This window comes from Tyto alba, unplaced genomic scaffold (genome assembly GCF_018691265.1).
Source record: "Tyto alba isolate M040663 unplaced genomic scaffold, T.alba_DEE_v4.0 Super-Scaffold_18, whole genome shotgun sequence".
Lineage (NCBI taxonomy): Eukaryota > Metazoa > Chordata > Aves > Strigiformes > Tytonidae > Tyto > Tyto alba.
Window position 1 is genome coordinate 11,308,330 of NW_024881280.1, and position 27,003 is coordinate 11,335,332.

At 39.8% G+C, this 27,003-nt stretch overlaps 1 protein-coding gene across 5 annotated transcripts in view; it reads right to left on the reverse strand.

Moving 5' to 3' along the window:
• The window catches only part of SMOC1 (SPARC related modular calcium binding 1), a 133,981-nt gene that overhangs the window by 40,238 nt on the left and 66,740 nt on the right, over nt 1–27,003 (reverse strand). For 4 of the 5 annotated variants that reach the window (XM_042791095.1, XM_042791098.1, XM_042791097.1 and 1 more), the window contains exons 6-7: nt 9,343–9,432; nt 4,435–4,515 (exon numbers count right to left, since the gene is read on the reverse strand). In XM_042791095.1, the coding sequence (XP_042647029.1) occupies nt 4,435–4,515; nt 9,343–9,432 (171 nt within the window). The remainder of the gene's footprint in view (nt 1–4,434; nt 4,516–9,342; nt 9,433–27,003) is intronic. The other variant, XM_042791096.1, reaches the window with a different exon arrangement.

The following is a 27,003-nucleotide window of genomic DNA, read 5'->3' on the forward strand; positions in this document are numbered from 1 at the left end:
CTTGTTTTCAAAGCTCATTTATAGTTATACTCTGTTCACCAAGAGCTCCTGACAGCAGAAATCTCTATCACTGGAAATCTGTCACATGAGATGTCTGCATGATGCTTGGGTGCCAGAGCTGAACAGAGTAGACCACATGGAGTTGGCCCCCATTCAACAAGCAAGATTTTGAAATAAACAGTTACCGTTTTTTGGGGGGGTTTTGTTGGTTTTTTGTTTTGTTTTTTCTTTTTAACTAGGCACACACAAACCTGTCTTCAGCTGCTAACCTTAATATATTACTCATTCTTCCTTTCAAATAACGTCATGTTCAAAACCCCAGTGACTACAGAATATTTACTTGAGGCTGCTACTGCTGGTTTCTCTAGAGTTGTTTATTTTTCCATGCATGAGCTCATTACATCACTCTGTGGTTTTCTTAAAGGTTGTCAGAGTAAGCTGGATACAGGCTGGAATCTCTTGCTAACTAAAACCAAATCACTAAGTGGCACAAATGGATTTGGATATAAACCAACTCTGGAAATGAGGAATAACCATGGATTCCTCAGTGGAGATGGGATACTCCCAAACAGACAGCCATCAGATTTATTTTCTTGGAAGAGAGATACATTATCAAGTGTTTCCCTAGATTAAGAACTGTAAAAGAGTAATCATTTGGACTGTTGCAGGCTGGAATATGTTGCAGGGAGGAGGTAGGAAAGCAGGAGGCTGAAACAGTAAAGGTAGAATGAAAAAACAGTTCCTGTCCACAATGATAAGAGAATGGCCATTGTAAAGGTCCCATCTGTATTGCTTCCTGCTCTGGCAGTGCTAAAAAAAGATGACATCACAGAGGGCAGTGATAAATAATAGGCTTAGTTTGGGGTATCCATGTGTGTTAACATGCATGTGTGCATCTCTGAGGAAGGTGAAAGTCAATTCAAAAACTAACATCAAAAATCTTTCTGTCATCTTGCCATGGCAAACAAAATACTGTGTTGATTTAGATCTTTCACTTGCCCTGAAAAGAAAAACTGACTTTTAGGGCTTTTAGGATTCATAAAGGCAGAAGACTTAGTATGTAAGTACAGAAAAACATTAACTTTTCTGCTACTCAACAGTCTAGATGTTCATATTTTGGTTCCTGCCTCTGGTTGAGAAGATTTGAACCTGCATCTCACACTGCTGAGAAAGAAATCAAGTCATTTAATTCTTTAAGGAGGGCTGGGGTAACAAGACTAGTAATCCCTCCTAGCAATGCTGGTTTACTTAGCGTAGAAAAATTCACTGGCAAAATGCCTGGAGACATAGATTCTCAGTCAAGTGCTCTAATCACCAGGCTGGAATCATTCTGCTTTTTTTGATCCCTAGGTTAATTAGTATTTACACATGCCAGGCAAAATGTAAACGCTCCAAAAGAAAGGACTGTTTCAGGAGAACCTCTTCTGTTTCTCAACACTGAATGGAAGGTGGAGCACTCAGGTTTCAAATGCAGCTCTTACAAGACACAGGCTGCGTATGCAATATGGGGTGTCACCAGCTCCTCAGTGCTCAGCTGCCTGGTGGTTGGTTCACTCTGAAGCCCAACATTGGCCAGAGACAGTGACAGCAAATTACAGAGCCTATTTGTCTCCATATAGCAATTCTTAAATTCTCCTCGTGATTGATACAGTGATGGTGCTAGCCCTTCAAGATGTCCAGTGTCAGTGCTGATTAGAGAGCAGCACACGTCCTCTGACATACGTAGTATCTACTGGACTTCACTGCAAAGGACAGGGCTATATAACCACCACAGAGAGGAGAGAGATCAGGGTTGTGTTTCAGTATCCACACTCCAAGGAATAAGGCAGGCTTTCAAGAACTCAAGACTAACGAAAAGTAGCAGAAATAAAAGAAGAGTTAGGCTGGATATTACAAAAAGAAAAATCCTGATATTGAGTTCAGACAGTAGAGCAGATTCCTATGGGAAGAAATTAAATGTTTATTACGTAAGGCATTTATGCTACACTAGAAAATGGTGCTCTTCATACAGTACCAACATTCACTAGCCCTAAGGCAGTAGATTAGATGACCTAATAGGTCTTTTCTCTAATTTCAGTGATCCCATTAAATTTTTACAAGAGGATATCAAGCTGTATCTGCTTCAAGACAGTAAGTGCAAGCCCAGAGAGACAATATAGCTGAGTGAAAACCAAAATTAAAAAATCCAACCTTGCACTAATAAAACTTAACTTAATCCTTTAAAAATAAATTAAAAATCAGAAATGTGCTAAGCATTAATATTTCAAGATGACAAGGGACAAAAGCAATTAAAAACATCCCCTAATTTTGCATGCCCATCTCATGACAGCTGTTTCATCATCTTCAGCCAAGACATACTTGAAGACATTTGAAAAACCTGATTCTAAATTATAATTGTCCTCCCCAGCTCTTTGTTGTTTGATCCCACCTAGCCTACATTGCCTTTTAACATATATGACAAAGGATGAAAGGAATGAAAGGTACCAGACAAGTGGACTAGGCTTCACTGCTTGAAAGGAACAGACTAAAGTATCCCACACCTAATATCAGCTAAACCATAGTCCTATGTTGATAAGGTAGCATTTTCTGATATCAATAATTTCGTGTAAGAAATGGAGATGGCTGTGTATTTATATGGTCTAATGTAGAAACCTGAGGCTAAAAATTGGCAACCCAGTCTCTTAATGAGATCCTACACCAAATGAGTGTCTGTTGGGGCAATCAGTAAGACTGAGTCAGATGAACCACACCTCCTTTTAGCTTGCTATAGAAACCACCTCTTACGAAACTCTTGAATTTTCCAGAAGATCATTTATTTTCAATTTGTAGCATGCACCCACAATAATCTTGTTTGTATAACAGAAATTACATCAGAACCAACTAAAAAAAAGTGGACAAAATTAAACTCACAAAAGGAACTCTTCGATGAGCATAACTCTGGCTCTGTTGGGCCAGGAAAGGGTGGGAGACAGACCCTCCTGCTCTCACATCCCTTTGTAGTCTCCTAGAACCCAGATTTATTAACTCTTTATCGCAGCTACCAGGTTTGCTGCGTTAGAATGGAAGTTGGTCTCCAAGACAGGTAAGACCCATTCCATAGGATTTTAATATTAAACTGTTCCCTTCAACTGCACTCACAAAACACAAGATGCATTTGCTCTCCTGTGAAAGACATCCTTAAAGAAGAATGCTAATACTCCTAAATTATCCAAAGCTTCTGGATAATTCTCACTGGCAGTTCCTGCACAGACCACCCTGCTACAAACACAGTCAGGAAGCAAGGCACAGGAGACTGCTGCTAGAACTGGGGTCTGGGCAATGATGGATGTCCTCCTGCTAAGAGCTCTTCTTCACTCTGCAGTAAGAGAATCTCTCCTAACCTAGTACTGCCTTCACCCTGCAGCTGGGAGGTGGCACATGAAGGTTAAGGGAACTGCTGAGTGCCTTGAGTGCTCTCTGGCTAATCCAGAAATACCAGGTGATGAGGTACTTCAAGCTATCTCAATTTATCTGTTCTGGGAACTGTAGTTATTCCCATCAGCTATTCTAGGCATATATTGTTTCATAAAATATATGCAATAGTAGCAGCTCCTATTTAAAACTTAAAGTAAACTCATGGCTTCTTAAGGCAATTTTCTGCTTTTGATATTCCATTTACTGTCTCTCTTTTTCCCACATCAGTTAAAATATATCAGAAAAAAAAAAAAAAAAAACCAAAAACATTCTTGCTGAGAATCCCTGACTTTCCTCTTCAGATTCTTCCAGTTTCTTGTGTTTTCAGTGACTCCACAAAATTTCACCTTCATCAACAACCTCAAGTTTTACATCCTAACTTCGTAACTTCCTGCTCCTCCTTTTCCCACTCACATGCATGATCTTTGCTGTTTTTTATGCTTGGGTCTTCCCTCATCCACTCTATTAATCACAAAAATAATCTCAACACTTAGTTAGGCCCAGACATAACGTACTTGCAGTTGTGAAATAATCCAATCAATTTTCTATCAGAAAATACCCCCCCTACAAAGAATCTAGAAGTTGCTAGAAAAGAAACCCCTCTCTGTATTTTCTCAAGTGCTTAGACCAAAACCACATCTCAGATCTCACAGCCAAATGCATCAGCCAAATGCATCAGTTTGTACATCCATGAAAGACTGCTGAACGGCAAACAGAATAAAGATGACAGCTGGCTGGGACGAATTAACAGATGAAGAAATTAGAGGTTCCCCAGTCATGGTTCGGGGAAACAGAAACATCCCTCATCACACATCAACTGTGGCCTTCTGGACACAGAAAAGGTTGCTATCTGTAATTATTTTATAGTCTGCATTTCAAGTCCTGCAACACTGAAAAGCAGCAGGATAGCTACAATGAAGAAAGAATGAAAGAAGAACAGATGGTGAGGGACTGCAGCCCAGTTAAAAGAAACAGCATTACCTGAATTCCTTATACTGGAGCTGTTCAATTTAGAATCTTTGATGACCAAGTGCTTAATCCAAAGGGTGGGTGCTGTGATTTCTGAAAGAGAAAAAAAATAACTGTCAAAGAAACTACAACGATTAGCGGATACACATGGTTGTTACTCATGAGGACAAGATATTTCCTACAATCACGCCTTAACTGATCCATTGTCTTTGTAGAGATTAGCTCATCCCCTGATGAGGTCTTCCACCTCTTATGAACGACCGTTTGTAAATCTTCCACGAGGTTATCGCGTTCTCTTCCCATTCCAGACAGTATTTCTCTGCTGGAAAAACTTTTTTTTTCCTCCCTCTAACTCCCCTTCTTAAGTTCTCAAGTCCAAAGCCTTTCTCCTCAAGACTTAGAGGTCTCAAAAGTTATGTTGAGTGCTATAGTATATATTGGTTTCCACTAAAGTACATATGAAACCCAGATTAAAAAAAAAAAAAAAAAAAAAAAAAATAGTAAAACCAGGCCTTAAACCTTGCTTTAACAGCCCAAGAAGAGCTGACCACAGTCAGTTCCCTAAAACAAGCAACAACAAAATCTGAAGTAAATAGACAGAGAAATTAAGATATTTCTGGAAAGACTTGAAAGGAAGTCTGTTAAAGAAACAAATTCTGGTTAGAAAAGTATGCCTGATGCACTACAACGAAGACATCCAAACATAAACTTGTGGGAAAAAAAGTGCTTAGAGCACCTCCTCTATGGTGCTACAATCAACTTCAAAAACACAGCAGAATCTGCTCTAAGCCACAGAAATGACACAACATCAGCATTGGACTAGAACTGAGCAGAGCAGTACTCGACAGCATGGGATAGAGCTCCTGAAGTAACATTTTCAGAAATTATATTTTATGAAACAAGTTTCAGTTTCTACAAAAGTGTGCCTTAAATACTAGATCTTGGAGTTTGTATTAAGTTCCTCTAAGAAGTTTTTACAAGAGTTTTCCTGCTCCCTTGTTGACATTTACAAAGATCTGATCAGCAAGGGAGAAGCTAGCTGACTACAAGAACTGACTATACTGTATAAGAGCACAAAGGAAAAAAGGGAGCTTTTCCTTCATAAAGGTTTTCAGCTACATTGATCGTAGGCATTATTGCTATCATGTTCAGGGCATTTTTTCATATGAAAATATAGGTCGAACACTGGTATTCCAGCATTAAAGTTTGCTTAACAAAGATTGCCTTATCTGCAGGTTTCACTACACTATATCATCACTCAATCATGATGTGCTCCACAGGTACTTTGAGCCTTTGGGGCAGAAAACTACATCAAATTAAACACTGGGTGAGAGGTAGGAAGGGGAGAGGCACAGAAATAGAACAAATCCTTAAACCAGACTCCTAAATCAGGGGTGATATTTAGCTCTGACTCTGCACTGTATTGACTGGGTATGTCTACAGATGAAAAAGGAGGGACAACCAAAGTCAACAGATGCCAAAGAATGGGTCAGAGCCTTTAGAGATACAATGGTGCATATCTTTAAGTGAGGTTGAAAGGTGCTGAAAAAGGAGTTGTGGGAAAAGAGGAGAAAGGAAAAGGAAAAGGAAATTAATCCTTTGGGATCTACCAGAAAAATGTATTTTCCATCCAATTAACCTGGACATTTTTAGGAATACAGGTAAGCAAAACAGACTTCTCTGAACAACAGATCTGTGGAAAGAGTAGATTCCCACTGAGTTAAAAGGTGAAGTTTGTCAAAAAGATGATGTTTAAAGAAGTTACTCTTTAAGAAATAAATAAAATTTTCACATTGAAACTAAATAGAGGGTGGATACACAGAAAACAGAGCCCAGAAGTGCAGGAGGGAATAAAAATTCAGTAATTTAAAACCATAGCAAGGACAATTAATAAAATACTCTTCTGCAGAGAAGAATTTTGTCCTAAGAGGAGATTCACTATAAACATCACCGAGATCTGCATTGTGATGAAGTGACATAATTTTTAAAGAGATGGCTGCTTAATGATTCAAACCTTGGACAGGAGAGTAAGTTATCTGATCTACATTATCTCTGGCACTGCTCTGTTATGCCCTCAGGAAGGACGGTAGGGAGTGGGAGGGAAACTTATGCCTGAAATGTGAATTTTCATTATCCTCCAATGTAGGTAAAAACATGAGAAAGGTGAACCTTCATCTTCTCTCATAGAGCCTGGAGTCCAAGAGGTATCACATATTTCAGGAGCATGTGAGTCTAATGCTTTTTGAAAAAAAGTCAGCCCTTTATGGACTGAAGGTAGGCACCCAAAGCATGAAAAGAAATTCCACATTTTTATTGTCCACTCCTGTTGCTATCAGCTCCACCCTAATTGCCTGACTTTGAATACACAGATTTTCAGATGCCCGGCAAATCTCAAACCCACTGAAATTGAATGGGATTTGGACTTTAACTGCTTTGAACATCTATGAAGAGTCCAGACCTGGCAGGTGAATGGACAACTGTTTTGCCTTCTTCTATCATCTGACATTTGTGTCAGACACCAAGTGCAAGCCATTCTTCAGGAAGACCTACCTAAGACACTGGGAGAGTATTCTAGTGAAGCATCATGACATGTTTGCTCAGATGGAATCAAGGGATTGTTCGGGATGACATTCTGAGGTGTCTAGTTCAAACTTCTGCTCCAGACAGGGTCAGTTATAAGAACAGACCAGGCTGCTCATGTCTTTATCCAAGTGGCTTGGAAAGGAAGGACAGATTATCACCTCTCCGGGAAATCTGTTCCACTGCCTCATTGTCCTCATGATGACTAAGTTTTCCCTTATACCCAGTCCAAATATTTTATTTCAGTTTATTACTGTTGTCTCTCAACATGCGTTACTGTGAAAAGCCTGGCTCCATCTTCTTGATAAACTTCCCTGTAGGTGTTGGAAGGTTGCTATTAGGTCACCTTTAAGTCTTCTCTTCTCCAGGCTAAATGATTCTTACATTCTTCCCGATGTACCCACTTTAAGCCGCTGTTGGAGACAATATGCTCAAAGGTAGTGGATTACACAAACTTCTGGTCAGACCCAGAACAGATTTTTTTTGTACTTATTGCCATTTACCACCACTGAAATCCAGTTAGTCCTATTTTACTAACAGGGATGACATAAATACAGAGTAACAAACTTAGCAGAGGTTATTCATCGATGCGTACCTTGATTAACCTGCCTGTCATATTCTCTTCTCCCAAGTTATAAGGTACACAAAGCCACTCCATTAGTTATTGTCTCTAGAAGTCTAGGAGATAAGGTCTTGCATGATATATTACAAGATTTGTAAGAGGCAATCTTTTATCATACAGTCCAACTCCATTTATCAGACTATTTCACCTACAAATCAATGTGAAGGGTTTTGATTGAAAATGTTTTTCATAGAAGATAAGGTAAGGTTTTTTTTTCAGACTCTGCCTGTCACCAGAAGGACCAGAAAAGGTCTGTTCACTACACCATTTCTCAAGAACTTTGCCCAGTTCTATTTGAATGACCAAAATGTTGAGTCTCTCCTGAAAGGAGCTTCTGAGCAGGCTGTGTTAACCAGATCAGCTCACTCCTGCATTTTACTAGTACATTCTTTCCTTTGAATACCTATGGGCACCTTCTCAGGGGAAAACTTAAAGGCCAGAAGTTTGTGATTACAAACAGCAATTTAATACAACATCAGCTTGCTGCCAGGATGAACTTTCTTTTGATATAAACAAGAGATAGCATGGCTTCAGTCTCCTTTGTTTACCTAAGAATGCTTTTTGCTCTGAGGGCTTTGATTTGTTTCTTAAAGCTCACAAGAAGATTCTTACAAACTACAATCATTAAATGGAAGTGACAAGACTACAGCATCTTGCCATTAAATAAGTTTATTTTAGCAACAAAAAACCCCACTCCATCACCTGTTTTTACAAGGAAGGAAGTATCAAAGCACCATATACTCTTGCTCAGTAGTCTCCATTTCTGCCTTTGATCCAGTTAAAAAAAAGTGTCAAGTACATCAGTTCAGTATGAAAATGCATAGGCTTTCCCTCACTGCCTTATGGTCCACAGTTTCAGGTGGGTCACAGAGTGGTTTGGACTTCAGCCCATGGCTTGACTATAATAGTTGTGGGTTTAAATCTGTAGAAAACACACACTACTTCTAAGCAATATACAAGATATAAGAAGCTGCTAATAGGCCCATTTACTACCCAAGGACCAATATCCCCACTGGTATTTATGGTTGTACGTGTAAAAGGCTTGAATCCTCTGTGATGACAGTCATTTTATTCTTGTTTCAAGGCTTTTAATGGAGTAAGGTCTGATATTCCCTCTCCAAAATAATAAAATCACAAGATTAGCCCATTTGAGAAAGAAACTGCCTTGGTGGGCTGTGAATTAAGTGGGCCCAGGACACTGACTTCATTTGCTTAAATAGTATGTGCGTCAATGAAAGTAATTGCTAAATAAAGAAACCTCCCAGCAATTTTCTTCCAAGTCAATGTTCACAAGCTGTGGTTTAGCACTACCCTCCCTTTCATGAAACTGTAACGTACTGCAGAGGTTATGAAACTCCCAGCATTGGTATCATAAGAGCAGAGAGAGTGATGGGGTAAGGACAGTCTAAAGGAAGTTGCTATTTCTGATTTGATGCACATTTTTTTTTTTTTTTGCCATGACACCTTTTCCTCCAAGGTTACCCCAGGAATCTGGTCAACTGGTGTTATTGTTGGATTCCAGGGAGGAGGGGAGGATGTAAAAGGATTAGGGAAAATGCCTGAGGTCCCAAGGGCACTGTGAAATTTGGATAACTTATGAGATTCACTGACTTTTCTGCTTTGCAGGATAAAGAAAGCACTTAAGCCATAAATCCTAGGGGGAAAAGGAGTAGGAAGTAGCTTTTCTTTCCTGTTGTTATTTTAAGGGATGTGCTTACCTTCTCCATCAAAAATAGGCTGGGTTTCCATGGTAGGCGTTGGCTTCGAACCGTCATCTGAATTGAGGGTTAAAAAGAATCGAAAAGAAACTACCATTATTGAGGTAAATACTATCTACTCTCCAGTACTGTTGAATGATTGGGATTTGTACATGGCCCGGCCAAGTCCAGAAGAGAGAGAAGACAGACAGAATGAAAACAGTTTACACTAACAGCAATAAATTTTTACACAGCAAGCATGCATCTAGCATTATTCTTAGACTTAAAGGCCTCCCACCCTTCCTCCCCTCACCCTCCACAAACCATTGGTGTGTATCACCTAGTAGGCTCCCCTTGTTGCACTGATCAGGTAATCACCTTTTTAGTTTCAGGTGGGTAGATACCCCACACAGGTAATTTCCTTAGACACCAGAGGTCTGGAGATCACTGTCTCTGTGTCTTTCTTATTATTTTTGTTCAAAAGTAAAACTCTTCTTCTGAAACTTACCTGTGCAGAACCTGGCACCAGCATTCACTGTAGAGCTGTTAGAAAGGGATGGTCAATAGCAAATCGTTTTTTCTTACAATGTCTGCATCAAGGCGTTCTCTAATTGCAACGCAGTGGCAATGTCTTCTAATTGCAAAATTGTGGAAAAAGAACTTCTCTTACATTAGGCTTTTCATGTGCAAGACTACTTCATGTCTTTTGACCACAAGTCTTTCATAATTAAAAGCTTCAACCAAAAAAGATTCCACAGGAAAAATAAATCTCAGTATTTAGAGATGGACCACAGGGAAAAGTGTTGGTTTTACACTCTGTTTGGCTTAGTGTGCCTATCCATCATATCTACAGGCCCAGCTTGGACTCAGGCTGAGTCTAATTTTCTCAGTGCTCTGTGGGATCTGGATTTCAAGCCCCAGCTTGGAGCATCTTTACACAGCACTAGAACACTGTCATAGTGTTAAGTGAGGCAAAAATTTTCACTGTCGGCAAGATAAGCTGGAACAAACCATAGAGGGAAGTCTTTCTTACATTGCAAGATTAGAAAATAGAATATTGTTGAGATGTAAACTAAGATGAGATTAGCCTTTTTTTAGAATTGCCTTTTCTTCTTGGAATGCAGTGACTTTTAAAACCTACAATTTGTAATAACTATCTTTTGCATATGTTATGGACAAAGATGACACTAGGCATCATCAAAGTGGGGAGTAATCTAAAACATAAAGTTACACAGTGAAAATCAGCTGGAGGGAGGAGTCCATGCCAGAAAGCCAGGCTTACCACTGTCTCCACTACTATCAGGTGCACAAGGCAGACAACATTTGAAGGAAAGGTGTGTGGGACCGCCCCTCCTAGAGGTAGCAATAACTGCCCTTGGCCTTCCCTTCTATTAGTTCCAATTACAAATGTAAGAGGCCATTAGAAGAGGAAATGAAGGGCAGAGATGGAAAACAGAGGCTTGTAGACTATTTTTCCACCCATACCTGTATTTGCAGTTTTATAAAGGGAGCAAAAGCCTGAACACCTCTTCCACAGATCATTAATTTTATGCATTTCCACAGAAAGCAATCTAATTCACAGAAAGCAAAAAATGTGCTGGTAATTCCATTTCAACCTCAGAGAAACACTGAAGTCAAAGAGGTTGACAGAAACGAGCAAAAGAGACCCTGTTGTCATTTTCCCTCTTCATCATTGTATTTAGTTTTATGCTACATGCAGGCATTGCAAAAAATATTTGGAAGAAAAATACTTACCATTCCCCAGTCAACTCTTGTTCTGAATTTTCCTGTTATTTGGTATTACTAGCAACATGGATAAGGAGTATTTTTCTTTAAAAGTTTGAGCAACTGATTTCTTGGAAAAATTCCCTGAATTTTACTTAATTTACAAGAAGGAAGATTTTGCCCTTTAAAGAAATCTTTGGACAAAAGCAAATAGTTGATCTTCACTTTTTTTGTTAGAATAGGCTGCTCTGTTTCTGCAAGATCCCAGAAACCACAGCTATGGCTTGCTGTTTATTTAGGATGGATGACACTTCACACTGTAATGAAGAAGTAAGCAGTACTGAATCATCATGATTGGCTTTACAGATTGAGAAACCAACCCAAAACTGCAAAAGATACTCATAGAACAACTGGAAAGGTGAATAATTCTTAAGTTATATAAATAGGAAGAGACCTGGCATAAAAAAATTACCAGTATGATAAGTTTCTTCCTATTGTTCTCATGAATGCTTCTGCACCGAGTAATTACAGAACTGCTTCTCAGATTTAAAGCAGCAACCCAGAAGCCAACAATGGAGAAAAATTGGAAGTGGATCTGAGCCACAGAACTTTATCCAAACCATTATGTGAACTTTGGCAGAACTCAAGACACTTCAGGTTCAGGGGCTTTTTCTTTTAGGCTTGTGTATGTGTGAAGACCAGGGACAGTAGCAATTATAATTTGGGAAGTACATTCTTCTTAAAGAAAGAGAATTTTGTAGCAGTTTTTGTATAAAGTTAGCCATTAAGCTACTGTAGAGTATTAAACAGTGACTGGATAAATGCAGCAAATAGGCAAAAATAGCAAACTAACCTTTGAACTGAGGGGTCTGTTTAAGGCAGTCTCAGTAAAATGTCTGTGAACTACACAATCATTTCCTCACTGGGTTACTAAGGCCAAATTGTCACTAAGTCCACATTGTAGCAGCACCCAGTACAGCATTAAGGGTTTTGCAAATAGAAGGAAGTATAATTACTCCCCTGTTGTTCAAGCAAGTACAGTTCTTTCATCACACGTACAAGAAAAAATGTAATAGACAAGAGCCCTGTAATTACATTCACCATATTTCAAAAATCAAAAGCCAGGGGATATTTCTGATTATTTTTTTTAAAGGTCATGAAATAGTCACATAAAAGACAAAAATTGCACTTTATTAAAAACACCATGCTCACTTTCCAGCTGCCAGCTTCTTACTCTGAAAATACCATATCTATTTCTTAAACTGGAGAATTCTCAGTAGGTCTCAGTGTTTCAAATTAGCTTATGGCAAAAAGTTTCATTGTTGTTCCCTTTGGGCAGAAGAACAACCCTAATACTTGTCTACTCTCATTTGATTTTTCCCTCTCACTCAATACACCATTCATTACACTGAACATTTGTTCCACTGGCCTGTTTGCTCCTGGTAAACAAGGAATAACTACTGTTTTAAATACCTGAAAGTTTTGAACAAACATTTTATATTCTTTAAAGAAGCATTTTAACACAAAACAGAAAAAACAAGCTATTTCAGAGACCTGGGGTCTCCTGTGATATTATATGAGACGTATAGGATATTGTTACTTTGGACCCAAAGGTAACGAAGTATGTTCATCAGGTACAATCTATTCCTTTCTTCAAAAAGCTATTAAATTCCACACTTTCAAAAAATGCATGTAACTGCAATAGTTCCTGATGCAGAGCATGTCACAAACAGAGGGATCGAAGAGGTCAAGTAAATGCTTCTTAATCCCTCTAGATGGCAATGCTTCCAGATCAGGAACTCATGTACTGCAGAACCAAAGATAATTTCTCTTGGTTGCAGAATGTTCTCAGAGCCTTGATGAAGAGTGCATTGGCATGCTTCTCTTCTATGTTTTACAACCCCGCATGAATACCCACTTTCCTTTTCCAAAACAACCACTGAACAAAGACAGCATCACTCAACAGAAAACCTCCCAATGGGACGTCATTTTAAAGCCATAAAACTCCTTTCCAGTAAGCCTCATTTTCCTACGGTACACTTACAAAAGTTGAACTGATTTTTCTGGCTCAATTGGTGTCAACTTAAAAATGGTATTTTTATCTTACCACTGGTAAGATTGAAACAGGCAGGTCCAAACAATGGTCCGGAAGCCATTTTCATATTAAGATACCATGGCTAGAAGCCCACTTGCCTTACTACTGTCAGAGGCTCATAAGCTTAAGAACAGTTTTTGGTGCATTAGCCTGACAGTAACTCAAAACAGGGACAATTATTTGCATGTCCAGATCTACTGCTAGCGGTGGGCAAGAACTTGTTATGCTTCCACTAGGACTCCCCTCCCTTAGCCTTATCCTTGAAGAATATCTAGCAAGCATTCGCATCTGGAATGACTGTAGTGTACACTGGGGTTGAGGAACAGACAAATCCAGTTCATGTGAAAGACGACCATTAAAGTGATCTTTTTACTCTGAATGACAAGCACTGAGGCCATGAACAACTCAAGTTATCTCAGGAGAAAAATAAATTCCCTGACACAGAAAAAGCATAAATTACTATGGAAAAATGTGAAATAACTGCCTGCTGCTGTGAATCACTGTTTTTGCCTCAAGCCACCTAATGGAAGCAGGAGAAAGGGAAAAAGTTAGGTGATAGAATTAACCTCCCATATCACATTCTCCTATCCAGTAAAATATATCCAGATAAAAAATCACCTGTATATTTGCATCATCATGTTAACAGACCAAGATCTATATTCTTTCTACACAACCTCAACCTTCAGTACATCATTTTTGTGCCCTCACTAAAACCCATGAGACACTCCGTAAACATTTCTACCATTTTAAAGACCACTAGTGTTTATGAGGTCAATCATCCAGGCCCTGCACAAATTCTAGTCTTTTCTGTAAGTCTACAGCTTGAACATCAACGGTTCCCAGACTTTGAGTCAGCCTGATAGAATAAGAGAATGACAATTTTAAGTTCATAGCTCTGCACTGGGAGGAGGAAGCCTTCTTTCACTGCCAAGCGGTTCCTTCACTTACCCTCATCTGGTTTTGTGTGAGCCATTACAGAGCATAGCTGAAGCTAAATAGGCAACTTAGAGCACAGACAGCCAGGACAATGAGTGAATTCTTAGCAGGCCCTGTTCAATGCAGCAAAGCCAAGCCCACCTTTAGTGAGTCTGTCAAACCAACAGGAAGGGAGAATATCTTTCCTAAGCTTGAGCACTCCTGAACTACTTAAGTCATATATACACCCTTCTGTGGCTTTAGTAACTTTGGTCATATGCAACAAAGACCTTCCAGTTCAACTCAAGTTCCCTGTATCTTTGCAGTTCCTGAATCTTGAAGATGCAATTTTGCAACTTTGACGTTTCTATGTATTACCCCCAGGCTTGGGGGGTGGTGTTTTAAGTATTAAAAAGAGACAACAAAACCTGTATTTGCACTACATAGGGTCTTACACAAAAATACATGCCCCTTCCAGTATCATAGGGGTGGAGCAAATTGTTGTCTTAATCACAATCCTTCCCTACATCAAGTGAAACAATGTCAGCAAGTCATAATTAATTTAACAGTCTATGCAACTTTTATGCAGAGACATATATTGCCAATATAAATGCAGAAAGTTAGCATTCATGCCAAAAAAAAAAAAAAAGTGAATTTCTTACAATCCAGCCAAATCAAGATAATTTCTTGCCAATCAGCTGAAATGGAAATGCACAAGTGCAGGTAGGCTTCTCTGCCAGGTTTTCACACCCCTTTCAATAGAATCATAGAATCATTTAGGCTGAAAAAGACCTTTAAGATCACTGAGGCCAACCACTTCTATGCATAGACATCCCACAGCTATTAAGGAAAAACCCAACTTTTTAAACCAAATCAGCAAAAGCAAGTTCTCACTCTTTATTGTGTTCATTTTAAGAAACAGCAACAGTGTGCTCCCTTTGGATATAAGAACCCACAAACACTTGGACACAGACCAAAATATGGAAAAGTTTTGCTTAAAAGGTGAAAACGTGCCCAAGTGCTGATCATGAAAGGACTCTGTGCGGCTTAAGTAGCTCTTAACTACAGAGGTTGACTTGCACTGCCACTGCAGTGATTTTTCCATTCCTACATCATCTATTCTGTATGCCGTAAAGATGCAGGCAGTGTTTACTTCAACGCTACATTCCATGAATCATCCAGATAGGATGAGGAGCCTTCCCCTGTGCCTTCTGGAAAGCATTAGTTCCCCCTGCTTCCTCCTTACATCTCCCTTGCAGGTGCATCAACATGAAAAAAGCCACTCAGGCCCCTACGACTTTGTGGTCCAATGTAGTCAGTGCATTTGTATGGCAGCACAATTCTTTGCCCTTCGAGAAAGCCTATCCCACGCACAGACAGCTGGAAGTAACTCTGACCCCCGTGACACAATTCAAAGCCTCCTCTGTTTGGCTTTTTGATTCCTGATTGACACATTCACTGCCAGGCGGAGATAAATGCTTCTAGGAGGACAATGTTGATCCGCTCCGACTATTCTTGTGAAGGACTTTTTCAGAATAATAAACAAAAAACATTAGTGTGCTTAAGTGTCTGAATAGAACTGGAGATAGACAGAGAGGGGACCGGAGTGCTTTACAGAGGCTGGCAAGTCGATTGAAGAGTTAATTGTCTGGGTGTACAATGAGTTTATTCTGACCGCAAACAAAGAGCTCCCTCTTCCTGGGCCTGGTCCTTCAAAAGCAAACGTGTCAAAAGGGGTCTGGAGCAACACTCTATTGATAGCAATGCTCGAGTCTCTGGGATTCGATGGCGTTAAAACTGTTGAATCCCAAGATTCAGAGAGGATCTCTATAAAACCCAAAGTCCTCATTTACTGCTTAAGTTCTCAAGGTACTTCTATAGTAATTACCCAAAACAAACCTGCCCTCTAACTTCTCATTCTTTGTAGCTTTCAGATAGCTCCTTTTGAAAAATAAAGGCACAGCAAGATATTACTTTTCAGACACAATGCTGTAGACACCCTTCCCAAAATGAGATCCAGTTTTATATTATTTCAATTATGTATCATTTAACAGAAATCAGTTTAAACAAAACAAGTGGCCCTGAATGTCTCATACTTGGGAAGTTACAGAATCCCAGTCCACATCTGGACCTGCATTTCAAAGCTTGTGCTATAATAGGTAAAAAACCACAATATCCAAACACACCCCCTGCCTCTGGGAAAGTTCAGATCCAGATTCAGATTTGAACTTTACAGGTTGAACCAAGCCCTATGGTAATTATCACTTAAATACCTGACTCACTTCTATAAGTTATGTAAACCTTTCTGGAGAGGGAAAAAAAAAATAATCTTCGTAGGACTGCTGCATGAAAGACAATGTGACTGAAAACTAAGCCATTATACTTTACCACTTTGATGGCAAAACTGTTACAGATTTTGTTGCCAACGCAGAGAGACACATACATCTTATTCTAGGAACAAGCAGCAGCCATGAAGGCTCAGAGAATTAAGCTGAGCCAGTTGTGAACTTTGTAGTGATGTAAATTTCCTTCAGTACTTGTGAAAAGTTGGTGTTTTAACCCACACACCGAAATGCAGCATTCCAAATAATATTTTTCCTCAGGTATATGGGCATGCTTCCAAGCAGAAGACAAAGCAAGAACCTTAAAATAACTAAAGCCAGCACTTAGAGCGCTCACCTAATTCAAACTTGAGACTCACCCTTTGGTCTCCCCCTTTCTCAAGCTAAGATCCCAACTATAGTGCTATCAACTAATGTGGGAGGACAGCAGGGAGTCACAAGTTTGTCTGATCTCTCTTTTGTTCTAACAAATAATAAATGAGGGGTTCAAAACCTTAAAACCTGTGAAAAAAGATTTCTTAGTTTTCAGCCAGCTTCTCTCCAACTCGTGAGCAGTAAACCAGAGTCTTAACCAATTCTGCAGGCTTGGAGTTTTGGACAAGCAGCAGCAGTATCTCCTCAGTAACCTGAATACAGAAGTAATTCAGAACAAGGAATCTGCACACAGTCCTGCTGTTTTGAACTTAACTAGAATTTTCAGTTCATTTTTGGGCCAAAGTCCAATACATAGTTCATCTTCTCTATCAAAGCAATTTGACCAGAAGAGATGGGCAGAGAAGCAGGTGATCAGATTTCAGTTTGGTTAATAGAGCATTTCTAAGGTCAAATGCAAGGAAGACTGGATGAAGAAGACCTGTCATCGCATATACATTTACCTTATACAATTTTACAATTTTCAGACTCCACAGCCAAATTTCTACCCAAAAGGTAAAACAGGTCTCTTCAAAGATTTGGAAGTAATAGGAAAATAAATGCCCAAGGCCAGATTTGAACCTTATCTGCTACAAAGGAGATGCAGGTACTAAAGGTCAGGGTAGTTTGACACCATCTCCAGTTTAGAGTTGCACAAAAAGCTTTATTTTGAACAATGTGGAATCACTCTCAAGCTGGGAAGGCACTGTCCCCCCAATCTCCCCACCATCTTCAGAGACTTGTTATTCCTGCCCTCCCCCAACACTCCCCACAGCAGTTTGTGAAGCTAGACAGAAATGCGTGACGTTGTATGACTTAGAAATACACCCTGTTGTCATCAGCTCTGACCTGACCTACAGAACCAAGCCTTAACTCCTTCAGTTATGTCTCTGATCCAAAGAGAATGACAACTAGCTTAGCAATGGTTTTAATTGTCTTAAGTAAAAATCTTCAATTCATTTCCAGAGTGACTCAAATAGACAGGAGAAATTAAAAAAGGGGGAAGAAAACTTAAAAGAACGTGCTTATCATCCATTCAAAGTCTCCCAAGGGAGCTGCTAAAATGCAAGTCATATTTTTGTTAATCTACAATTTCCACTGTATCAGATTTGACCATTTCTCCCTTTGAGCCAAGTTCTTCCCTTTCCTCATAGGCAAAGTGCTGTAGTTATTTGGAAGAAGGAAGGATTTCCCTGGTATTGCTGCATCTTTTCTATCCTACTGCTGTTCTTGCCATCCTGCTGAGATAATAAAACCCCCAATTTCTTAACAACTATATAAATTATGCAATACTTTTATCTTAAAAAAACTAGCATATTCCCAATTCCGCGGTGCCAGAATTCGTCCTCTTTTGTATTTTTCATATATGTCATGAAATCAGCTAGGCAGCAGCATGGACAACACTAAAATCCCTCTTTGGCCAAGAGTCCATTGGCCCCACTGTACAGCTTGCCTAGAAATACTACATGTAAATGCCATACATTTACATGTAAACCTGTTTATTTCACAGCAGATAACTTCAGAACACTGCGTCCTGCAGCACACAAGCTGCGAGCTCATCTTTGCCAGCCACGCGAGCATGGTTAAAAAACACCAGTTCAACTACTTGTTGAGGAATGAGAAGTGGAGCAAAGCTCAGAGCACCAGCTCGGCTTGGAGGCTCTGCTTTGGTCATCTGGTAACTTTTCAGACAGGATCACAGCCTGCCTGTCATAGCAGACTGATGTTGCACAGCTTCTAGCAATGTTCTGCATAGCTAAAGATGAAAACCTGTGACAAGCAGTGAACATGGCTATTTTCCTCACATACCAGCAGCAATTTCAGTGGCATAAAAAGCTTAGCTACAACAACACACAGGAAAGACTACTGGAATACCTTCAAACCTAACACACTCATATAGGCCGCAGAAAGAGGCTCTCTATGGAAGTAAAGGATTTTTTTCATTCAGCTGGGTACTTAGTCGTCCTTCAAAAGTCTAATGTCATCCCCTACTAATACACATAGCCAAGGAGAAATAGAAGGATAGCTAAAAGAACCAAGGAGTCTGGATGGATTTTGAGACTGGTCATAACACATAGCACCAAAAAACTACCTGTTAACAAAAATCATGACTACTTGATGCTTGTTAAAGAATCATGACATATTTCCTAATAGACAATGGCAACTGTCAGTGGAGATGGCAGTTTAAAAACTGAGTCTCCAAGGCCGATTTTGACCAGCAGACACCTTTACAGGTCAACTGGTATAGAAAAGCCTTGCTGTGGTAATGCAACCCAGCAAATCCATGGCAGTAAATCCAGCGCTTGTTTTTTTTCTCTAGAAAAAAAGGAACAAAGTAATGAAGAGGAGAGGAAGAATAGGAATAACCTTATTCTTCAGGGAGATAAACAATTGAAAGGAAATAAAACAGCTGTAATAAACAATGAATAAAGAAAAATTAGGCCTTGCATCTATGTAACAAAAGTTTTATCCAAGTGCACATTCATATAGGCTAAAACCAAATTATTTGGAAAAGGTCATGCTGATCCACAGAAGGAACGTTAGGCCATATTGTCCTGAGAAGGAGCACTGTCCATAGTAATGAAGGGAGCAAAGGGAGGTATGTCAGAAGAGGCAGTACAGTACCTGGCGGCTCCTGACAGTCCTGGCCCTAAGCTTCACAGGCAAAATGGTGAGGACAGGTGAACACAGGAACACAGAGCAGCAATTTTATAAGGACTGGGTAAATCGCAGTCCCCCTTCAGCATGAGTTGGACTACACGCTTTGGGAATCTTTGCTGGGGTTTTTTTCCAGAGCAGAAACACCTTCAAAGTGTGTTACTTACACTGTGGAGTGAGTGATGAGATCAAGGAATCTGCAATAGCCAGCATTGAGAAAGTTTAAAAATAAATTGAAGGAGGGGAAGCAGAGGAAGAGAGGCTTGCTTTTTTTATAGCTTCCTACTTGGTAGAATAATACATTTTTATCTCACTCTGTAAGCACTAGAAGTATGATAGATACTGTAGGATTTTAAACCACAGTATCTTAATTTCGAACCATCTTCCATTTGGCTCACTGCCTTGAGTGACATCTGAAATAAAACAGGGAGCAAAAAAGTTTCTGCACAAAGAAATATTTCACTTAAGACACCATATCTCATAGCAAGATTTTGGCACTTGACATTGCCCCAAACTTGGAGAGAAGTTTGAAGAAAGCTCTATTGCACTGTCAACAGCTGCCTGATCACTGTTGGCAAAAGCAATCACCACCATATGATTGTTTAGTTTAGCCTCTCTGGTTTGATTCTACCTACAATATATCACGTCTTCTTTCCAGAGCCTCTGCTTTGATGTGAAGTATTCTCTGTTCCCCCCTTCCCCAACACCCTCCCCCCACCCTTGTCTACATCTCCTGAAAGGCTGCTCAGAGTCCACAGTCAGCTCCACCTTGCCACTTCTATGCTGTGTAAGAGGCCAGATACCTGCAGCTGTGGAGAGGGGAGCACAGCTAAAAAGTTCACAAAGACATTGCGATTCTGATCTTAGACTGCTTTGCTGAACAAGAAAAAAAAAAACAATAGTTACGTGAGCTTTGTATGAATAACGATCAGGTCCCTAGCTCTGGGAATGTTTTAGAAGCTACCTGAAATATATGGTGGCCTGGGGCAAGGGGCATGAAGGGTGCAATTGGAATCTATCAGTCTCTCTTCCCTGTCTCCCCAACATCACACACATTGCCTTTCACTCCTCTCCTTCCAGCTCTGGTCTCTTCAAGGTAAAGACTCTATAAATTCCCCCACATCTTCAAGGAATACAGACTATAAGTGGGGGGTGGAGACGGCAGCAAATTTCCCAGATCAATGGCCATTTGAAATTCAGACATATGGCTGAAGCCCTACAGCTGCATGTGTTAATTACCACACGTGTCCCCTGTAAAGCAGTCTGTTAAACACAAAAAGAAAACAGAAGAGAAAAAAGCCGTTCCAAGGGATTAAGTAAATAGTCTAAATTTTTGACCCTGCTCCCCCAGACACATGCCCATGTATAAGAACACAGGCTCCCTTCCTTTCTCCCGACACCTGCATGCTGAGGAAGCACAAGACCCCTTCCATCTCTAGCCATGTGCACTGAACCTATCTCAAAGTGTAGTTTCCCCCTTGCAGCTCCCCCTTCCCCCTGCCCAGCCTCTTCTCTCGCCAGCCTCTCCCTTTCTCCTTTAGAGGACTAATTCCTGGCTGACAACCAGACTAGTCTTGGCCTTACAATACGCCTTTTCATTTCCTCACAGGCAAAGAGAATGGATACCTTGCTGCTACGTCTGTATTGCATGTGTGCAAATGAGGGAAAGAGGAAAAAAACTAACTATATTTTTTCAACGTTTCTTTCTGCAGGTATTTTCCCCCCAGCATCATTAAGAGTAAAGGTTCAGAGCTTCAGTGAGTGAGCACAACTCTGCTCTCTAACTATATTGTCCCAGCTAGTTCACCCCAGGACCTGAATTTAGTCTAAAGAGTTTTTGTATTTGATTATGAAACTGAAGGAATATTTTTTCTATATGAGGGAAGGAACGGAGAAGAATGGAGGAAGGCAGATAAGCAGGGTAACTGAGTAGTGCTGGAAGGACCTCCAAAGAATCTAACGTGCTTCAGAAGGAAATCCGTATGTACAGAACAAAGCACATCTCAAAAAGGTATGCAGGGTACAAGTGGTACCACATTCTCAAAATGCAAATATTTTTATTTTAAGAGGAAGGAGGTCATTCCTCAAAATTACAGACTGCCAGACATCTACAGATTGACTGTTCAAAACGAGCCCAAAACAACTGCTCTTAAGAACCATCATCATCATTTAAAGGCATATTTGTGAGCAGATGAAACCTGCCAAGTCCTTACACTTGAGAATTGTTTTGCTGCAGCACCTAAAGGTCCCATCAGAATCTGAGCACCAAGATGAGGACAGTGACATGTAATCAAGGACGTGAACACAGCCCAGAGAAATTCAGTCTGTTGGGAAGACTTCTCCTGTCCCTAGCCTTTATCAAAGCATTTTGCAATACATCTCCCTCGCTGTCAACATAAAACAAAAACTCAGATGAGCGCATGGAGAGAAGCTATTATTCCAGCTAGATCTGTTCTAAAGAAGCTTTAATTCCCATAGGTGCTATCTCAGGAACTTGAACAAACATTGTGGTTGCCTCTCCAGTTTCCCCCTACCTCATTTTCAAGCACACATGCTCTGCATGCATTCAAACTTTCCATCACAATTTCATAGTTTATCTCTCTCTTGGAGAAAGCTTGACAGAGATCACAGGGCACAACAGTTGAAAGGAAAGTACTTCCAGTCTCTCAGCTGAATGCCTGCACCCGCAACAAAATACATTTCCTGGTGTGTTACACTGATTTGAAAGAAAACAACACTAGCATTCAGATATCTAGATTCTTCTGCAGGAGGCAAATACTCAAACAAAATACAAAATAGGGTCATGTTAGGCTGGTACAAGGAAACAACTTCTAGCTTCACTCATCTGCAAACCCAGAAATTTCTCCAATCTATCCTCAGGTTTATTTTTAAGAAACAGCTACAGAAGACAGGAAGTCTGGGACTATTAATTTCAAAGTTATAATGATGCTGTTTCAAAGGATCTAGAGAAATACATGGTGTAATAGCATAACATCTTGGCATGCTGATCCAGACACTCAAAGAGCATGGCAAGAATTTTTTTAACAACTCTCTTAAAAAAGAAAAGGTGTTGAGGCCACATAGCTACAAAGTATTTAAACGACAAAAACAACCCACAGACCCCAGAACTATTCCATTTCTCTGCAAGCTGTAATTGGTCAGACACCAGAAATCCGTGTATAGCACATAAACAGTTAATAATACCTTAACAGATGTTGCTTAATCAATTGTTAGTCTGCTTATTAGATCTACTCACCAGGCCGCTCAATACTATGACTTAATCATTTAAAAACCTTTACAGCTGTCCTTAAGACATTACAGACATGAGTAGTCTGTAGATTGCTATAACAACACTTGTAAACTACAATTTTATTAAGTCATATTATATAGACTAACCTACCGATTAGAACTGTTGCTTTATAGATGAAAGCAGAATTCTTGCATTATATCAAACAAAATATACTTTAAAACAGAATTTGCCTTCTGCTTAAACTTGCCAGTGAAACTTTCTTCAGCCTCAAATTTGATACATATGTTCTGAGGCCCACAAAAAAAATGTCTTGATGAAAACTAAACAATTTCAGACAAGTCAATGATGTGGAGACCCAAAAGGATTGTTTTTAATTCCCCTGTTTATGTAGCAGATTTGAGGTTGAATTTTTCTTCTAGACCTTAATATTTTGAAAATCTGTTTGATACATGAGATATAATTGTTTCTTAGAACATTGTTCTACTCTGGAAAAGTGATCCAGTATATACAGTACTGTAAAATTACATTCCTCTGTTCTCACAAGAATTGATCACAACTCCCAGCTAAAAGCTGGATTCTCTCTAGCTTACAAAATCTGTAATATTGGCAAACTACAACCTGTCATGCCTGTGAAATTCACTTATTTTCTAGAATTATATTTAACTTGAATTTAATAAAGAATTTTGTAGATTAGGTACAGTAGATAGCAATAGGAACCAGGCAGAATTCTGAATATCTACAAACTGGGAAACCTACTGATTAAAGTAATGATATTTTTTACAGAATTATTTTTATAATAGGGAAGCAAACTTCAATTCCACCCCTAAGTTTGCTCAGAAATATACATATAAGATTTTTGGTTAGCTTATAGGCTACAAATTCCATCTACAGAATTTTTTATTCACAAGCCACTCGGGCCTTTGCAGGACAGTGGTTTTGTTGCACTTAATCTCTCCCAGTTACTTTTCAGCCAGCTAAGTTTTTATCCCAGTCTCATGAAAAGCAGCACACATTCATGTTTCTCACAGAAATTATTTCCTGCCGCCGTTAAATTTTTATCAGGGTAGACTGAGAAACTGTCACCATCAGTGCATGGTAGGACAAATCAAGCTTTAGCACATCTAGGGGACTTGAAGCATTCATGCAGCACATGCACAGCAAATCTGCTGCTTTCACGAAGCAGGCTTACTATATATGCAGAGCACAGTCTGACTTTCCACATAGCTACACTACACATGCAGCTCTGTCCAGAAGCATCAAACTGCGCTCGCAATTTGTGTACACATGTATATTTTAAGCAGAAAAGACCTAACAGAAACATGTCAACCCTTGTCTAGGAATAGTACGTGACAAAGTTAAACAGTTCAGAAAGCAATTTTTGCGTGAAAATACTCCTTCATCCAGACTTACAAACTAGTATATTATTTATTTTTAAATAAATATGTAGCATAAGAGATCCAGAAGAATTTTTTGGGTAGCGCTGCAGACTTAGTACCTGCTAATGTTCTGCAAGAAATTAATCATAAGATGGTGTTTAACTGCTAGAACTTGACTTCATGCTGCCCCAGTAAACTTCTATTTCTTTCACCTTACTGACGAAGGCCATACAGTATTTCCTCTATCTTTCCTGTATCCTCCATAAGCCGCTGAAGACATCACAGAGCATTTTCTCAGTATTTAGAAGGTTGGAGAGGCAGGAATATTTGGGCACTTGAAGCTTGGTTTGTGTAATAGCACAGCTCTGTTTCAGATTTGATCCGTACCCAGCTGACTCCAGAAAGAACTGGAGAAAGTATAGACTGAAGTCCCAAACTCAGGTTTTGGTCACATTTCAACTTGACAGTTATGTCAAGATATTATCTGTCTCCTGAGATATACTAACCACCATGGAGGCAGCAGGCTCCCCTCCCTGCCAGCAGACTGCAGGTGAATCAGTGTCAGCTGCACCTGACTTCTTCCCACCAGCAGATGAAGCTTTCCAGGTCTCCATGTACAAATGGTTCCATTTATTTACATCAGCACAAGCTGTCCTCCACTTGGGTTTGCCTGAGGAGAGTGTTCACCCTTTACTGCTCAGTCTAATTACTGACTCAGACTAATGGCTCATTACTGATTCAAATTGCCCAGTCTACTGGCTGCACAACTAGGCCATTAACATCTTCTAGAGGTAAGACTCTTGGAAACCAGCAGGAAGAGAAACACAGAATGGGCCAACTTGCCCACAACTGCAACAGAGAATTTCCCTGCAATGAAGCCTGTCTTTAAGCCCATTTCTCACAGTTAAACCCACAAAAAGGAATCCAATTCTAGATGTTTAATTGTCAGGAATTTTAAGTTGTTCTTCTTAAGTTCCTCAAATTGCTTCAGTGTTTTCTTGTAGGCTGCAAGCTCATTAGGCAAAGCTTTTCGCAACTCTATACAAGAGTCATGTCTACACATAAAATAGTAAAACAAGCTCAACCCAGGCTCTGCATTCTGTGGGGCCATCAGAGTTTACATTCCATCGTCACTGTACCGGCCCCACGTTCAAGGAATTGCAGCTGCTATTGCCAGCTTTTGCAATAGGGAAACAAAGCAAGTCAAAACAGGCCTGGAGCCTTATGCACTGCAAGAGACTTTACAAAAGAAAAAAGGGAGCTCATACCACTCAAGGCTCCTCATGACTGACACTGACAGTTTATCCAGCCCATATTTGCCCTGTACTTTCATCGTCTTTTAATCCCAGATTATAGAACCAAACCTCCTTTCCCATTTCCTTCATTCAGTTGATTTAAAAATGGTATCAACACCTCTCACACAGTGTCCAGAACAGTTAACAACCACTAATGAGTCAGTATCTCTAGTTAGATTTTTTTTTTCCTCTTCACTCATTTCCAATCTCTCCAGTTTTAATTCACCCAGTTTCCAGTTTTAAGAAGGAATATCAAGCTACTTTATGGAGATAAGACATGACACGGTTGCTTTTTACATTCCTTTGTCCCATAACTAGCCTACTTTTTAAAACCTGCTTGGTGACTGAAAAAGACACTACTCGTGGCTTCAATATGACAAATCTGTAGCTTTGAGTTTCTAAAGCCCCAGCATTTCTCAGATAAAGAAAATAAAGTTTTGTTTTGTTTCATGTTTGCTTGTTTTGTTTCAAATGTGTGGCACAATTTCCCTTTGGCTGAATAGGAACATTCTGCATTCTTTAGGCAGGAAAGAAATCCAGTCATGTTGTCTCCAAGGATGCCTTTCGCTGCTTCTTAAAACATTAACAACTTCCCAGTGGGAGAGAGGGGGCAGATCCAGCCCTCTAGGGAACAGCATGCATCTTCCAAGTCTCTCAGGCCTTTCAGACTAAGTAGCAACTGGAGTAAATTAGTCCAAGAAGCTCCTTACGAGAAAGGATTGTACAAGGAACAGCCAGAATAAGGAACAGACAGCAACAGAAATCTGCAGGTTCTGGGTATCCTAATCCCACCCAAGAAAACTGTGTTTCCTGACAAAGATCCTGGAAACTTGTTCTTCACTTGCAGGCTGAGCTGCAAACGCCACACACCAAGCATGTTCTGGAGAACCTGGGTTTCCATTCCACCTAATATGAACATGCCTCCATCTCCCCGGGCTCATGTCTGCTCTGCCTCCCAGCCACAGAGCAGTTTTCAGACACAGAACAAATCAATACATCTTATTTTAAAACTTTAAGTTTGGTGCCAATTTAATTTGATTTAAATTACCTTACAGGGCAAACTGTATGAGTAACTGGCATTGCATCATACAGCAACAGCAGCAATGTAAACATGGGCAACCAAAGCATGGGATTTAAAAACAAAAAGGATTTCTTTCCAGCACTCTTGCCTGTTCTCTACAGACAGCTCCACAGAGCCACTTCTGGAACTATACACCAAGTCATATGGCCATAAAGCCATTTCATTTTCTTTTTACCAGTAGTAAGAAAGCCTCTGAGTGGAATCACATGGTACCTCACATCTTCTGGTGACTCCATCATACTTATTGACCCCCAGAAATTAGGGCTAAACAGGACGGAAAAGAGGCCAAAATATTTGGAGAAAGAGAGTTACTGATAACCAGCCTTTTTCTCCTTCCAACATTAATTTGTCACTTCTAAAGGAGAGCTAATATGGTAATAAAGTCTTCATTTATTACCCAACATCTTAAGACCACTCATCTTCACTGTTTCTAAGGCAGAGCACCTTCCATCCAAAAAAATATTTTGCCTGAAGACTTCAAAGGCACCAGCATCATACAAAGTTTATTAGCTCCATATTTTACATTCCTGTATG